Here is a 17,493-nt window from a genome sequence, read left to right on the forward strand (position 1 = left end):
TGTACACGCCTGTGTACACAGGTGTGTGAGTGTGCATGTATATATGTGTGGAAATTAAACAGCTGGTCTCTTTAGGTTGCTTGGGGTGGGGCCTGGGGAGGAGTGGGCTCCCCACACCTGCAAATATCACACAGCCATGAACTCTGTGTGCTCTTTAAACTACAACTGAGAATTCCAGGTAAAATCTCAGTCTCTGTCTACTCCCCCCATCTCTCATACACACATCCACACACATACCCCCTACAGCAGAGACCACTAAAGGTGTCCTCGGGCACCCCTTTGCCTCTGGCCCTAGCTGTCCCAACACCAATATGGAGAAGAGGGAAGGCAGGGGGCATAGACCCGCCCTGAGGTCACTGAGCTGGGGCTGCTGCTTGGCTCGGTTAGTCTCCCTGGAAGGCCTTCTTATCTAACTGAAATGAAAACACGGAAGGACATTCCTTCCCTGCCCTCCACCACCCAGGATGTCCCTGAGGGCTTGGTCTGAGGTGACAAGCTGGCCAGCTCATTGTGGGACTGGCGGTCAGCTAAAGGTGGCCGGGGCCCATCAGCTGTCTTTTCCAAAGGCTCCCTATGCGGCCGTTCTCACCAAACAGGGTCTGGGGAGAATGCGGGCAGAGCCTGGCACAGGCCAAGGTCAGGGGCAAGTGTGGTTGGAGTCTCCTGGGAAGTGAAAGTGGGTGGTGAGCCAGCTCTGTCCAGGGCTCGTGTTCCAGCACGATGTGTCTCCCCATCTTGGGCTGGGTTTAAAGCTGCTGGGACTCGTTTGGTGGACGACACCCTGAGAGCTGGGGACCTTTACACAGGAAAACAGCAGCAGTGGAAGATGAGGAGGAGTGCTGGAGTGCAAAAACAAGTGGGCTCACAGACCTGCATCCGAAAGTATGCAACAGTGTATCCATGGACATCCCGCCCCACACTGAATGCAGACCCCCATCTGTTTGAGAACACAGACATGCACACAGGTATGTCTCCGGTGAGCACACAGCGAAACCCACTGGCCTGCAAGTGTGTCCACACGAAAGTGAGTGGACATCCACAAAGTGTCCCAGTGACACGCACGCAGGCGTCCCCTGCCTCTACAGGAACAAATAAAGTAAGCAGATAGGAATGTGTGGGGGGAGGGGAAGAGAGAGCCCAAAGCAACCATTTCCACTTGGTTTCTGGGCTTCAGATGCCTACTGGAGTGAAAAGGAGAGGGGCCACAAGAGGGGTCATGCCCCACTTGGCCAAGTTTCTGTATGGGAATGAGGCGTAGTGGTCAGGGAAACCAGCTAGGCCAGGCCACGTGGGGTCAGATTACTCAAGAACTGAGCTGAGCTCTCAAGGAGGAACTGGACATGGGGTAAGGAGGCTGTCTGGGAATGCCTTTCTGGAATGCTTTGCAAAGGGGCCTGGGTGCTGACTCCTGGACTAACTTTTTTCTCTCCCTTTCCCCCGTCTTTCACCGCTTGATCTCTCTGCTCTGGCCTCAGGAAACTTTCGCAAGCCTCCTCCCAGGAGCCTTCCCAGACTGAACCTGTTTCAGATCTGCTCAGATGGTCGTCTCCCACTGCTTGCCGTCAGCCCCTATCCTGGGCGCTGGGGACCCATGGCCCTCCTCCTCACTCTGGGCTTTCTGGCTTGAGCCCCAAAGCCTGGCCTGGGAGCCGAGAGCGGAAGTCTGGCCCGGGGAGGGGCCGGGCTGGCAGAGAAGGATGGCCGGCGGCCAGCCCCGCCCCTACCTGTGTGAGCCGCTCCGCCCGCGCCCCAGCGCCTAGCGGATAAAAGCGGCGGGCCCGGAGGTCAGCGAGTTCGGCACTCTCGCGCCTGCCCCTGGGTCTAGAGCGGTCTAGCCAGCATGTCCATCCACTTAAGCTCCCAGGTCTTCAGTTCGCGCTCCGCCGCCTTCCCGGGGCGCGGGACACAGGTGCGCCTGAGCTCCGTGCGCCCCGGCGGCTTCAGCAGCAGCAGCGTGTATGGCCTGGGCGCCTCCCGGCCGCGCGTGGCCGTGCGCTCCGCCTATGGGGGCCCCGTGGGCTCCGGCATCCGCGAGGTCACCATCAATCAGAGCCTGCTAGCCCCGCTGCGGGTGGACATCGACCCCTCCATCCAGCAGGTGCGCCAGGAGGAGCGCGAGCAGATCAAGACCCTCAACAACAAGTTCGCCTCCTTCATTGACAAGGTGAGCCACCGCGACCTGCCCCAGGCCATGCTCCAGACCACAGCAGCCACCTGCGTGGAATGCATGCGGGCCAGGCGCTGGGAGGCCTGGTGCGCTCTCCTTCCGCCAGGATCCGGAACCTTCCTCCTCATGAACCCTGTGACTGTTATCCTCCTTGGGGCTCCAAACCTCCAAGCGTCCACTTCCAGCGTGCTGCCCAGATCGCCCTGCTTTTTCCTCCCAGGGTGTGTGCTTGAGTCTGTCCGGCTGAGCCCGCAGGCTGTGTCTGGGAGTGGACTGCCGCTCTTGGGCACATTCAGGTTGGGAGCTCCAGAGGTCAGGGCCAGGAGTCTCTCTGAGAGGGCGCTGTGTGGGGTGAGAGACAGGTAGGGGTGACACACTCTTCTCAGCTGAGGATCTCCTACCTCTCCCCTCCCACTGCTTGTGCTGAAAATAGAGGGCTGGAAGGAGGGAGGGAAGGAAAGAAGAAGGGAGGCTCACTACCACACCTGCCCACCGATCTGGTCCTCCAGCCTCCCTGTGGTGGTGGGAGGTGAGGTTATACCTGCCCTTGGAGATAGCCCATTTGTGTCCAGGGAAGGCACAGTGAGGGGCCCTGGGAAAGGGCCATTTGGAAAGTTTTTCCTGGCCATTTTGGTCCCATGGGGCAGGGAGGGAGTGGGGGAGTGAAAGTAGGAGTTGGGAAGGAGAGGGGCCAAATCCACTTGTGGGTCTAGGAGGGCAGCAAAGTAGGGCTGGACCAGGAACTAGGGGCTAGCCCAGTTGGGCCCCTCTGGCCAGGACCTCCTCCCCAGGGGTGTTAGACCAGACCTTCCCTCTCCTGCCCTGGTGTAGTTCTCTGCTTCCCCAGCCCCCCAGGTCCTTTCCTTCATCATTCAGACCTTGCAAATCCTTAAGTCTGCCGAAGCCTCCCCAGTCTCAGGGTCCGCCCCGGTACTGAGCAGCTCTGCCTTGCTGTCTACAGCCCCCAGGCCTTGCTGCTCTGAGTTGCGGGTTTGGGGAGGGTTACTTCCCACTCCCAGTCATACTGGATGCATCCAAGGAGCCTTGTGGGCCCCAGACTGAGCATATAATAGTTGCTCATTTTAGTACCCTGTCCTGAGACCTTGGAGGAAAGGGTCAGCAGAGAGAGGACACAGAGAGAGGAGGCCAAGGACAGACAGGGAGGGGGCAGCTCTGCGGAGAGGGAGGTGGAGAAGATATTCTGTAATGTGATGGGGAACGCAGGAGATAGGAATCACATTGGCGACTGGGCCGATCTGACCCCTGCGTCACAGTCTAAGCCACTCAGGACAGAGGGTCCTGGAGGAGAGTTTGGTTCAGTGTGGACTTCCTGGAGGAGGGGTACAAGGGCCAGGGTCCCGGGTTGGGGGAACAGCCAGTGGGAGCACGGGCTGTGCTGGGGGTCTGGAGATGCTCCCAAGCCCTGTGTGGGGGGGCCATGGGCTGCCCCTCGGGAGTGTCCTCCTCTCTTTCCCTCTTAGGTGCGCTTCCTGGAGCAGCAGAACAAGCTGCTGGAGACCAAGTGGGCCCTGCTGCAGGAGCAGAAGTCGGCCAAGAGCAGCCGCCTCCCCAGCATCTTTGAGGCCCACATTGCTGGCCTGCAGAGGCAGCTCGAAGGGCTGCAGCTGGATGGAGGCCGCCTGGAGGTGGAGCTGCGGAACATGCAGGTTGTGGTGGAAGACTTCAAGAACAAGTACTGACCCTTGTGCCACCTGGGGGAGGGGGTGCTCCTGAACGCATGCGCTCCTCGCTCCTCGTCAGCTGATCCTCGACAGGCCCCCTCTGGGGCTGGGGTCAGAGGGTGCAGCTGCTCGGCACAGTAACCCCCCCGAGACAGAATGCCTTGACCCACACATGCCCTGTCTCTTGTCTCCCTTCTTTGTCCCTGGGAACAGTTTCCAAGTCTTGTCCCCTGACTTACTCCCAGGGAAATAGCCCCACTTAGCCCTCACCTGCACTGTTCCCTTTGGACGCCGGGCCGAGGCCCCAGGAGAGGGTAGGGCAGAAGGTGTCCTATGACGAATGCACTTCGGGATTTGCACGACCCTCACAGATTATTCTAGAACAGCCTCTCTGGTCCGGTGAGGAGGTAGAGAAGACCAGAGAGATTCGGGATCCTGAGGGAGATCACATAGGAGATCACTGGGAGAGCTGGGACTGGAATGTAGGCCCCTGACTCCCAGGAGGAGACCCAGAGCCGACCTGGGACAGAAAGAAGGAGAGAGGGATTGTGCATGGGGGCCCACGTCGGGTCGCCGAGTCTGAGGGCCAGCTCTGGCCAGTGCAGGAACGAGAAAGGAGGCTGTGTGTGTGTGTTGGGGTGGGGGGAGTGTAGGGGCCTAGAAGACTAGGGTTGTAAGGACAGGCCTTTGAGGGGCCCAATGAGCTCTCTTTTCCCATTGAAGAGAAACCAAAGCCTGAGGCTTGGGCTGGGCCCCACCCCAGCAGACTTGCCCAGTAGTCCGGTGAGTAGTGAGTAGTGAGTGAGTTCTGTCCTCTGCCCTGGAGGTGAATGACTAAGCCGGCAGGGACACTGACTGCAGGCAGAACAAACAAAAAAGGCTCTGTGGAGAGTACCCACTTCCCTCCCTCCGGAGAGCCACAGTCAACAGGATAATCCCCCAGCAGGTGGGAGCAGACAGGTGCAGGACCTAGAAGGCTCTGGGCAACCAGTGAGCCTTTGTTGTTATGTGCGTGTGCCCGTGGGCCTATGTGTGCTCACACATTACTCATCCTGGCCTATAGGTAGCGCTTTCCTGCAGAGCCAGGCCAAACTCTGAGATGGGGCTGAGGGAGGCTGGAAGGGGCACCTGAAGGGGTCATTGGCATGCTGCGAGGACAGGGGTGGACAGATGGCCTCTAGGATGTTTCCATAACTGTTCTGTAGGACCTGAGGGAGTGGGCCCTTGTGAGTCTGGCTCCTTGGGGGGTTCTGCTTGCAGGAGCTTCATGCTCCCCACCACAGTTGTCCTGCTGCCCTCCTGCAGCCCATGGACACTACTGAGTTCCTGTTTCTGACACTTTCTAAAAAAAAGTTCCCTAGTAAATACCGGGTCAGGTCCAAGGAAGGGCTCTCTTGCTCTGTGCCCTGTATTGCCAGTGTCCTCCTATGGGCGGGACGGGCTCCTTGGGAGAAAAAGGAACTTGGGGTTGGGGTGGGGGTTCTGTAACAGTGGAGATGGGGCCAGACCACTCAGCTGGGGCCGGGTTCTTCCAGGACTTGCTGCGCCGTCTGCTTGAGTCCACAGTGTTCCTCCGCTGCGGGCTCCTTCTTCACTCTCAGAGGGTGGGGTTGGGTAGTGATTAAGGCATGGACCTGGGGTCAGACTGCCCGGCTTGAAGTCTGGGCTTTAGCAGCATAGTGACTGGATGGATTATCTGCTTCTCTGTGGCTCCATTCCTTTCCTGCGAAGCATGGTACCATTGTCATAGGATCGTTGTGAGGATTAGATGAGCTAATTCGTGCAAAGCACATAACAGTGCAGGCCCCATTTGAAGTGGTCCTTAAGCTTGGCTATTATTCCTTGCTTTCCCCCTCCCAGTAGTTGTGACTTTTGCCCTTTAATTCATGTACGTTCCCTGTTCTCCCACCTTTCATCCCATGCCAAGACTCCCAGCCTTAGACATAGCCACAAGGGAAAGTTTGGTTTCCTAGCTGATACCCACTTTTCCAGGTGTGTCAGTAAGAAGGGGTGAAGCCCATGCGGGGCAGAGTCTCCTGGGTGGAAGGGGCATGGAGGCAGAGCCGCACCCACACCACGCCCCCTCCCTCTATTGCAGGTACGAAGATGAAATTAACCGCCGCACGGCGGCTGAGAATGAGTTCGTGGTGCTGAAAAAGGTGAGGGGGGGGCAGACAGTCCGGGTGTGGGGGGCATCATCTGAAAATTCGTGGGACAGGGGGCCACGTGGCCCTTGCACCTGAGCAGCCGGTGAGGGACGTGTGGCCAAGGTCTGGTCTGGGGACTATAAGGAGGGAACGAGGGGCTTGGAAAAGGGGAGATCTGGAAGCCTCATAGCACAGCCTGTCCTGTGTGCGTGTGTTTGTATGTGCGTCTGGTGAGTCACTGGACTTGCTCTTGGCCTGGAGGCATTAGAATTCGGACGGAGAGATGGAAGCTAGAAAGGGAGATTTCAAGCCCAAATACGGGAGTCCTCTATTGCAGTCAGAATGTTTCGTGGCGGACAAAGTCTGGCACCCAGCAGGGCCGAAGTATGTGTTGAATGAATGGGATGGGCCCGAGGCAGAGCCATCTCCCTGTCCCTGGAGAGGAGCAAGCCGAGATTGGAAGGCCTCAAGAGTATCTTAGCGGGGCTTGATTTGAGATTCTGATGCAGTACGCTCACTGAGCAGCTCGGGGTTCAAGTCCAGGACAGCAACCTGCCCCAGAGTGCTGGGCCCTTAGAGATTGAGGTGCTTCGGGGATGTATAAAAGCAGGCTGTGTCTACATGAGTTTGAGCACAGGCGTGTATTGTTAGAAGGGCCCCAAAGCCCCCCAGGCCTGCGCTGTTCTTCATGGGTCACCTGTCTCGCCATCACTAAGCTGCATGTTAAATGTGTAGGCTGCACTCTGAGAGGCCTATCCTGCAGCCTGGATGCATCCATGCAGCAGGATGATTTTCAGCTCTCCTCTCTCATCAGAAGTTGAGGCGCAGGGAGTTGAAGTGACTTGTTCAAGGTCACATAGCTCAGAAGTTGTCGAGCCAGGGCTGGGTCCAAACCACTGAAGTCTTTAGGAACTGGTAAAGTGCTAGGTTTGGGGTACAGGCTGCTTTGGCTACCAGTGCTGGGAAGACCTCTGTGTTCACTGGGATGCTTGGGAATGAGTTCCATCACGCAGCCTCGGAGGGTCCAGTAGAGGAGGCTTCCTACTGTGGCCAGGTCAGGCAGCTTGGAGAAATGGCATGTCTCTTGGTAGGGCCCTTGTGTTTGACCCTGTGGTTTGGACAGTGCTGGCAGGCCTCCATCCTTGCTAAATATTCTGTGTGCTGAGGCCCCGGTGTCTACCCCTTCTTGCCGCGCCCCCGCCCCCCCCTCCCCAGGACGTGGACGCCGCCTACATGAGCAAGGTGGAGCTAGAGGCGAAGGTGGATTCCCTGAATGATGAGATCAACTTCTTCAAGAGCCTCTATGAGATGGTAAGGACCTTGGGTGTGGGAGACATGGCATGTCTTCCATGTCTTAACAAAGGGGCCATCTGGTTTACCGCCTGCTTCTGGGCCAGACTGAGTGTGTGTTGAGTGTGTGTGCAGGCACTTACCCTGTCCTTTATCCTTTCTGGACTCAGGAATCCAAGTTTAGGAGGAGCTGAGGGTGGCAGAGCATGGTGGGGTCAGCCAGGATTGGCCTTCCAGAGACACGGGATGACCATTTGTTAGGAAGGGTGTTGGGAAGGAGCCATCACAATCCCCCACACTCTGTCACTTTTTTAAAAAAAAAGATTTTATTTATTTATTTGACAGAGAGAGATCACAAGTAGGCAGAGAGCCAGACAGAGAAAGAGATAGAGGAGGAAGCAATAGAGGAGGAAGCAGGCTCCCTGCTGAGCAGGGAGCCCGATGTGGGGCTCGATCCCAGGACCCTGGGATCATGACCTGAGCCGAAGGCAGAGGCTTTAACCCACTGAGCCACCCAGGCGCCCCTCTGTCACTTTTTATCTGCTGTAATCCCACCAGAGTCTTTTCTTGAGAAGTTGCTAACCTCCCTGGGCTGACAGGGGCTGGGTCTGTGCCCCCTCGCCGCCTTGTGACTCACGCCCACTCTGACCTTTTCTCTCTTTTTCCTCCTTTAGTGTGAAGGGGGTCCCAGGTTGGGTGTGGAAACAGGGATGGGTCACGCCCTAAGTCCTGATGTTCTGTCCTGTCCCTGTAGGAGTTGGCAGAGCTGCAGTCCCAGATCTCGGACACGTCTGTGGTCTTGTCCATGGACAACAGCCGCTCCCTGGACCTGGACGGCATCATCGCTGAGGTCAAGGCCCAGTACGAGGAGATGGCCAACCGCAGCCGGGCCGAGGCTGAGACCATGTACCAAATCAAGGTGTGAGGCTGCGGAGGGCCCTCTTTTCTTCCTGGCAGGGTCCCCGAGGGCAGCTTCCCTTACTCCTCACCCTGTCTCAGGCCTTGAGGACTTGGGTCCCACTGTTCCAGCAGGCACCAGTGGTTAATTCTGTGGTGCTCCCCAAGGCCCTGGGAAGAAGAGGAGGTGAAGGCCAGGGCCCTCTCAGGGAGAAACCCCAGCCAGATGGGTGGACAGGGTGGAGGCATCCAAAGAACAGAGAGGTTAAGCAACGTGCCTAACTCTACACAGCTAGTAGCTGGAAGAGTAGTGACTAGATCCTGGGTCCTAGGCCTCCAGACCAGGGAGGTTTAATCACTGCACCCGCCATTTGGAGGCAGGGCAGCTGACTATGCAGGCGCTGAGGGTATGGGCTGGGGTAACCTAGTGTTCTGGGGGAGGGAGCCTGAGGCAGGGTTTAAAAGCAGCATAGGGAGGTCTCTGCAGAGGTAGGAGTCATCTGTGGTACATGGGGTGAGAACACAGAGATGCCAACAAGGAGACCTGGGTTCAGACTTGCCGTGTGATCCTAGGGCAGTGCCTTCCATTCTCCAGAGGTCATTCTTCCCATCGGTGAAATGGGTATTGCTGATGTTTTTAACAAGTGTGTTTTCCCTAGGGGTTGTTTAACAGGTGAGGATTTCAGACTTCTAGTGATTCTCCAGCCCTTGGGACATGATGGGGATGGGGAGAGCCCCAGGGTCAATGGGGATGGGACCCAGGGAGCCATCCTGGCCCTCCCTGTCCTGACTGGGAGGAAAGCAAACCTCGGCTCTACCCCACTGCCCAATAGTCTGGCGTGCCTGCAGTGGGCGAAGACTGCTGGGGTCAAGACAGTCACTTCCTGGGAAGATACTTTGGGCCTTCCTTGGAGGAGCAAAGGATGAGTCCCCTGTAATCACTGACCACTCCTTGTCATACTTTTCTGCGTGGTCCCTCCAGTTTGAGACCCTCCAGGCACAGGCTGGGAAGCACGGGGACGACCTCCGTAATACCCGGAATGAGATCGCAGAGATGAACCGTGCCATCCAGAGGCTGCAGGCTGAGATCGACAACATCAAGAACCAGGTGGGAACAATTCCCCGCTTCCCCGCTCCTCCCTGTTTCTTGGGGCCCATAAAGGGCTGCCATCTGAGAATGAGGAGCCCGAGGCTCTCCCAGGCCAAGGCTGGTGCGGCTCAAGTCTCGTGGGCCCACGTGTGAGATCTCCAGGACAGAATGTTCTTGGGCCAGTTCTGGCTCAATGCCAGGGAGGGGAGGGGTCCTGGCTGGCCATGCAGCCTGGGGAGGGCACCTCCTACTGGCCAGCCCTGAGAAGAACCACCAGTCATTACCAAAGTCTGAGCACTGTCCTTGCACCTTGCTCTGGGGGCAGTAGGCTGTACCTGGAAGCTCCCAGTCTGTGGTGAGTGGGGGCACAGAGCCCAGGAGAAACTCTTGCGGTGGCTCACAAGGCCCTGTCCCTCACCTCCCGCCACTGTGTCTGACTGTGTTCTAGCCACGTTAGCCTGCTTCCTGTGTCTTGGATCTGCTAGGCATGTTCATGCTTCAGAGCTTTGGCCCTGGTGTTCCCTCCACCCGGAATGGGGTTCTTCCCACTCAGCCCATGGCTGCCTCTTTGTTGTCCCTGGGATTTTTGGACGTGAGTCCCCTTTTCAGAGATGGCTTGTCCAGCCACTCTGCTTTCCCAAAGCATCCATCACTATTTGAGATCTTCTGGCTTATTAAGTGGTTGGCTGTCCCCCACCTCTGCTGAAATATAAATCATGCCTTGGGAGCCGGACCCCATCTGTCTGACTCACCACTGCTTCTCAGCGCTGGGTACGTGGTAGGACACGGGCCTCTGAGGACAGACTGTTGGGAGGGTGTACCATATCAGTGGCAGGGGGACAGGCCCTGGCCAAGGTGTGGGGATGGACAGGACAGCTAAACCTGAGCAGTGGGGAGGGAGGGAGGGCCAGTAACCAAGGCTGCAGCTTCAGAGAGCTAATCTCCAGATGAGCTGGGGGGATGGGATGTGGGGATGACGTACCCAGAAATGCCCTCCCCTTGGAGCCCCACAGGCCACTTTACACGAGGGTGGAGGCTGCCTCCTGGCAGTAACGCAGAGCTATGAGTCACTGGCGCAGCGAAGAACCTTCCAGGCCGGGAGGGGAGGCACAGAACAATGAATGGTGGTTTCCCAGACCCTGCAGCTTCTGCCATAGCTGCTTCCCCTCTTGTACAAGGGGGCAGAGCCAGGTCCCAGAGTTGGGGTGTCCTAACAACCATGGAGGGGCCCTGAGGCAGTGGGATGAGGCAGGACCAAGAGGGCACCAGTGTGATGGAGAAGGGGACCGGCAGGGGGACAAGGGGCAGAGGGCACGGGAGGGCCTCCTGGGGGGATTGGGAGGCCCGGCAGAGAGGCAGAGCATGTGGGGGATAGGGAGGGGGCTGAGGAGGGAGAGAGGCTGGTGAGAAGGAAGGGGTGTGCTGGGTAGGGGTGGGAGTGGGAGGTGTCAGAGCCCAACAGCATGAGGCCCAGGAATAGATAGGTTCCGGTGTGGGGATGAGCCACAGACAGAAGGAATGCTCATTCTGGGTAGGAAGTGGCAGCTGCCGCTCAGGTCCATTGCAAATCCGACCAGCCTGGCCCAAATCAGGGGTGCTGCTGATCATATATTTTGAGTCTGGGGGTTCCAAGCAGTGTCTCCCAGCTCCAAGTGCCCTGTTCTGGGCACGTTTTGAAGATGGTGTTTGTTCTTGTCAACTGCCCCAAATCTGAGGACTCAACTAAGATCCCGTGGCTTCAGATCTCTTCCAGATGGGGACTGGGGGGAGGGGCATTTGAAAATCACAATAGCATTTATTAATTATAGTGATTGTAACAAGCGCTAACAAGCGTTGGTGAGGATGTGGAGCAAAGGGAGCCCTGTAGACTTTCAGTGGGGATGCAAAATGGAGCAGCCGCTGTGGAACACGGTATGGAGAGGGCCTCAAAACATTAAAAATAGAACCACCGTAGAATCCAACAATTCAATTTCCGAGTATATATCTGAAGGAAATAAAATTATTATCTCAAAGAGATCTCTGCATCTCTATGTTCGTTGCAGCATTGTTTACGATAGCCAAGATGTGGAACAACTTAAAGTATCCATCAGTGGGTGAATTAGTAAAGAAAATGTGATTACATGTATATATACATATATATATGTATACATATGTATACATGTATATATGTATATGTATATATGTATATACATATGCATATGTATACATATGTATATGTATATATACATGTAATCACATTTTCTATACATATATATATACACTCATATATATAAAATACATTCATATATATAAAATATTATATTATTCAGCCATAAAATAGAATATTATTCAGGCACCAGAAAGAAGAAATCCTGCCATTTGTGACAACACAAAACTTGAGAGTACTTCTGCTGAGCGAAATATGTCAGACAGAGAAAGACAAATATTGTATGCTCTCAATTATAGGTGGAACTTATTTTTTTCAGACTTTATTTATTCATTTGAGACAGAGAGATATGAGAGAGCGAGCATGAGCAGGGGGAGAGGCAGAGGGAGAGGGAAAAGCAGACTCCCTGCTGAGCCAAGAGCTCGATGCCGGGCTTGATGCAGAGCTCGATCCTAGGACCCTGAGATCATAACTTGAGCTGAAGGCAGACGCTTAACCATCTGAGCCACCCAGGAACCCCTTACAGGTGGAATCTAAAAAAAGCGGAACTCCTAGCAACAGAAAACAGATCTGTGGTTGACAAAAGAGTAATGGTTATAATAGCATTTATTAAGCACTTACTGTGTGCTGGACACTATGCCAGGGACTTGCAGATTGCCTCATCTAATCCCTGCAGTATCCCTATGAGGTAGACACTGTGATTATTGCTGTTTTAGAAGAGAGGCGACTTTGGTCTGGAAGGGTTGATGTGTCTGAGATCACGCATGTGGCCAGTAAGTGGTGGAGCCAGAATTGGAGCCTAAGCATTGGGTATCAGAGCCCACGTTTTGGGCTTCCCTGATGCCAGTGGAGAAGACTGGTGCCAGTGAAGTCACCGTAAGCGAGTCACCCAGGCACTCACTGCAGGATGGGGAGGCAGGAAGGCGGTGATTGGTAAGACCCACCCCCCCCAGCTCACAGCTATCACTGCTGCCCACAGCGTGCCAAGTTGGAGGCTGCCATTGCCGAGGCTGAAGAACGTGGGGAGCTGGCCCTCAAGGATGGACGTGCCAAGCAGGAGGAGCTGGAGGCCGCCCTACAGAGAGCCAAGCAGGACATGGCCCGGCAGCTGCGTGAGTACCAGGAGCTCATGAACGTCAAGCTGGCCCTGGACATCGAGATCGCCACCTACCGCAAGCTGCTGGAGGGCGAGGAGAGCCGGTGAGAACACAAAAGCCAGGAAGGGGATCCTTCTGGGGCTTGGTGGGGCCTGGGGCTTGACATTCATCCATCTCCAGACATTTCCCGTGCCTCTCTTCTGCAAGGCCCTGGGGATGGGAAGTGTAGAGAGGGTAAATGATGTTTGCTCCTTTGCTCTTGATGGGATGAACTTCGAGTAGGAAAGACCACGTGGTGTAAAGCTCAACGGCCAGGGTCATCTTATTTGGTCCTCACAGTATACTCAGGTAAGTAGGTCAGGTATTGTTGCTTAGTTTACAGAGGGGAGACTGTGGTTTACTTTTTTGAATTGAGGGGAGAGTGTGTAGTCAAGCTTTGCTGATTCCTTTCTTTCATGATTGCCAAGCTGCTTCTGCTACATCACTGAGTGGTACATGATATTGACCGAACTTCGGGAGGTCCCACAGATATTTGCATGCCTGCTGCCAGAGAGCAGGCTGGGCTGGGTTAGTGTTATAGGAATTTTTCATGAAACACACGGAACTTATGTTCATGAAGATCGGCCTTCATTCTCACCTGGATGGACTGGTTGATTCATTCAGTCAGTTTGCCAGGCTTTAGAGTCGTGCCCTAGGCGAAGGTTAGGGTGTGGAGAGGGCGAGAGGGAACAGCGTGGGCCAAGGCTTGGTGGTGGGACTTATCAGGGCTTGGCTTATTGGCCCAGCACGGAGATAGAGAGTATATAAGACAGGCTTCTGCCCTTGGGGAGCTCGCGCACGGGCTGAGGACAGCAAACATTTGTAAAGGGAGCACCTAAAGACCACTCACATGCATTTGTAAAATGCTGAATGTCCACAGAACTTTCTCTTTGGGGAGAATTTTTCCCGAGGGGTTAGGGAGACAGGCTAGAAGATGGATGACGTGAACAGGAAGGAACTGGGGAACGAGGGAGTGCTAGGGCAGAGTGCCGTGCAGGGAGAAGGGAGAGAAGAAACATGGCCACTGGGTATGAGTCGGGGAAGGAGAGGAAAGAGAGGAGGAAGGGTCTCGGCCATTGCAGTTGACCTATCCCTGCCTGGGTTGGCATCTGGTCTTTTTGGGAAAAGAAACTGAACACCAAAGACCCCTGGGAAGAGAGAACAGGTGATCTGGAGCACAGGGCAGCCCTGGGGCCCAAATGTCCTGGCCATGATGCCTCTCTCTGCACCCTCGGCCACCATGGGTGTGGGAGCCACACTCTATTGGGAATACACAACCTGGGCTTCTTTTCTTCATAGAATCAGAGCTGGGGACACTTATGATGGGGCCAGATCCACTTCCTCCCATGGGCCGCTGAGCAGGCTGAAGCTCAGGGACAGGGAGTGGCATGCCCAAGTTTTCACAGAGTGTAAACATTCCGTCTTAAAGCCTAATCTCAGCGTAGATTGTTATCATCGGGGCTTGGATCCCTGTTCTCTGAGAGGCAACTCTTCTCTCTCCACTTCTTAGGGGGCATAGAGATGGCCTCCCTGCTTTTAATCCCGTTAAACCCTCCACCCTGCCCAGGAGCAGGTGTAGTATTTGTGGATTTAGAAACTCAAGCAATTTGGGGCACCTTCTTTTAGGGATACAGAGTTACGAATATAAAATTCGGCACAAAAACAAATATTTACTTAGGATGAGAAGAGACAAATCACAATCATCCCCAGAGCTTTAGACATTCAGGTCTCTTCCTCCTGAGTTCTTAGGCACGGCACCAGAAGCTGTTTCTGGAATCTCTACCTGACTGCCGCCTGGCTTCCTTCCCTACCCACAAATGCCAGCAACTCCCAGCACTCACCGGGGCCCGTTGAACAAGGGGCCTGGCATCTTGCTAGCGTATCTATCTCTTGCCCTTGTCCTTTGCTCTGCCCTCTTCCTGAACTTTTGGCTGATGAGGCCAGCTGGGCTCCCCTCACTCCTTCTACCAAGGCAAGGGCTCCCCTCCCCACTGCAGAGCAAACTCAACCCCAAGGCCAAGGGCTTGGTGACAATGGAGCTGTGAGTCACAAAACAAACACACCCAACTGTCTCCCATGGCTTTTTGATTTCCTGTAGGGCTGCTTAATGCCAGCCCAACTACCTTCTGCTCCCTCCTCAGTCCCAGCTTTAGCTGCATTCAGGAAAGCAACAATTAGCTAATTATTTCGGTACATACAGAATAATTGCTACATGCCAGACCCCATGCCAGGGGCCAGAGATCAAGAATCAGTAAGCTACAGCCCACTTTGAGGGTTTTATGAGTTGGTTAGGGGAGGCAGCTGTCTTCATAAGTAATCACGACTACCATTCATCACACCCTGTGTGCCCAGGGCCCTGGGTAAATTATATTATTCAGCCCCCACAAACAACTCTTCGAGGCTGGGGTTAAGTTAGGTCTGATTTATAGGTGGGGAAATGGAGGCTTTGAGACCTTGCCCAGGTCACAGGGTCCGTATGTAGGAGGGCCTACATGAACTCCCCTCGCACCCCACCCCCCTTATTTTGCAACAGGGCTGAAGGAAGACTGAGGTGTGGGACAGAGGAAAGCATACTGGTTCTGCTTGACTCCTGGGGGGAGCCCCCCCCCCCCGGTGCTGCTTCCTCCTGCTTGGAGGAAAGAGCTCCTCTCACAGGTCTCTCCTCTGCCCCCAGGTTGGCCGGAGATGGAGGGGGAGCTGTGAACATCTGTAAGTCCTTGGCTGTGGCCCATGTCCTGTGCTGTCCAGACTAGGGGGGGCTGCAGGATGGCACATTGGCTCGAGGGTCTGGCCTTATGCGGACCAGGAGCTTCTTTCCCTCACCAGCTTTTAGCAGGTGCCCTGGAGCTCCCTAGCCAGTCAGGCTCAGGGGCTCAGGGAAGCCGTGCAAGAGGGCAGAGTGGGACAGGGGGTACCTGGGCAGGCCACCGCTGTCCCAGGCTCCTTCTGGGCTGGCCTAGGAGGATGGGGGTGGGGGAAGAGAGGCTGTGGGGAGGGAGAGGGGCAGGCACAGCAGGAGAGTGGGGTGTAGTGAGGTCTGGGGCACCAGGTGCTGATGGAGCCCTCTTCCCTTTCCTTCTAGCTGTGGTGAACTCCACTGGCGGACGGGGCAGCGGGGTGGCCTTTGGGGGAACCATGGGCAGCAATGCCCTGAGCTTCTCAAGTGGCGGGTCCGGGGCCTTCAAGTCCTATTCCATCAGGACCTCAGCGGCCACACATAGAAGCATACGAAAATGAGCCCGCCCCAGTGTGTGGAGACCTGCACCACTGGCCCCCCGCAGTCCCAGGAGGACTCTCATCCCTGCTACCAAGACTGCCCGGCAGCCTGTAAAATGATGTCTGGGGGCACCTGGGTGGCTCAGTCATAAAGCATCGGCCTTCGGCTCAGGTCATGATCCCAGCGTCCCGGGACTGAGCCCTGCACTGGGCTCTCTGCTCGGTGGTGGGAAGCCTGCTTTCCCTCTCCTAGTCCCCCTGCTCGTGTTCCTTCTCTCTCTGTGTGTCTCTCTCTGTCAAATAAATAAATGAAGTGAAAAAGATCATGTCCAAATAGCTTCAGTAAAGCAGCCTTTCTGAAGCCTGGGTGAGGCCCATCCTGGTACCTGGTATCATACCCTGGCTTCATCAGCTGGATGGAGAGGGCTGGGGAGGAAGGGGCCTTAGAGAGCATAGGGTCTGCTCTGAGTACTGAGGAGTCACCCATACAGGAGACTGGGAAAGCACATTGGGGTCGTGCTGCTGCTGGTGATTTAAGGGGCACGGCTCATGGCCTGTGTGAGGCCTTGGCCTCCTCGAGGGCTGGGGCTGAGTCCAATTCCTCTCCTGAAAGCCAGAAATAATACCCAGGGAAGTCTGGCTCTGCTACAGAGTGGGCGCTGAAGTCCTCTCCTGCTGAGGGAGTGGGAGGGCTGTTGGGACACTACCGCAACCCGGCCTGTGCCACCAGAGTACATTCCTGGCCGTGAGCAGGCCCCAGACATTCAGTTGTCACAGGCCTGGGTTTCAGGTACACCAGCCAACTCCCAGGCCAGCCAGCCTTTGTTGGTGCTGGGTCTGTCTGGCCCTGGGGCCCTGATGGGGGCTTTCTGGGTCTGGGATTCTGGGGGAGGGGTGATGATGGCATGGGAGGAGGTCTGTGTGTTTTGGAGAGGGAGTGGGGTGAGGAGGTCCCAGAGTCTAGATCCCTGGCAGGAGGCTTTGTGCCAGGTCCATGGGCTGGGGATCTGGATCCCTGGTAGGGGGAGGGGCGTCTGTGTGTTGTCTGCTTGGTAAGAACGTCTCTGTGTGTCAGGATGTCTGAAGGGGGGATATCTGTGTGTCTATATAAGTGTGGGGGTGTTTTTGTGGTCTATGTTGGGGATATCTGTTTTGGATGGGCAGCAGCACATATGATGGATAGTGGGGAAGAGGAAGTGGGGAGGTCTCTGTGTCTAGGACACCCGCGGCGGGGGGATGGTGCTGGTGGTGGGTGGGGGTGGGAGACTATCAAGAGAGTGTTGGTTTCTGGGGGGAGGGGAAGTCTATATTTGATCCCATGGCCAGGAATTATCTTATATTCAGGTAGAGGTGGAACTGGGGGGGTAGAGGAAGTGATGTCCCACCAGCCATGAGTGATAAGGTTTCTCACCAAAAGTGGCAAGAGAGCCAGCCCCCACCCCTTGCCCCCAACTAAGTCTCCTCCCACGTGTTGGCCTTCTCCCTTCCTTTCCAGCTCCCCCTCATGCTGGGTAGCTGGGCATTTGGGGCTGCCCACCCACCCCCCTGCAGTCTTCTGGGTGTATGAATGAGGCATTAGGGGTGGGGTGCCTTGGAGACAACCCTCTTCTCACCCCCCTACCTCCGCTACCATGGCTGTGAACACCTTCTCTGTCAGCCTCCGATCTGAGGGGCAAAAACTGGGCTGGAAGCCCACTTGTGTAGACACAAATGGGAGATTTT

The 17,493-nt window shown here is 55.7% G+C and overlaps 1 protein-coding gene across 1 annotated transcript; it reads left to right on the plus strand.

The window, feature by feature from the left end:
• Positions 1-1,790: 1,790 nt before the first annotated feature.
• Positions 1,791-16,102, plus strand: KRT7 (keratin 7). The gene is made up of 9 exons (XM_080811724.1): positions 1,791-2,164; positions 3,649-3,860; positions 5,948-6,008; positions 7,212-7,307; positions 8,041-8,205; positions 9,166-9,291; positions 12,399-12,619; positions 15,230-15,264; positions 15,638-16,102. Exons 1-9 carry the CDS (start codon positions 1,841-1,843, stop codon positions 15,790-15,792), a joined length of 1,395 nt encoding a protein of 464 aa, XP_080667850.1. The 5' UTR covers positions 1,791-1,840; the 3' UTR covers positions 15,793-16,102.
• The last annotated feature ends 1,391 nt before the right edge of the window (positions 16,103-17,493 follow it).

Source organism: Martes martes, assembly GCF_963455335.1.
Source record: "Martes martes genome assembly, chromosome: 8".
NCBI lineage: Eukaryota > Metazoa > Chordata > Mammalia > Carnivora > Mustelidae > Martes > Martes martes.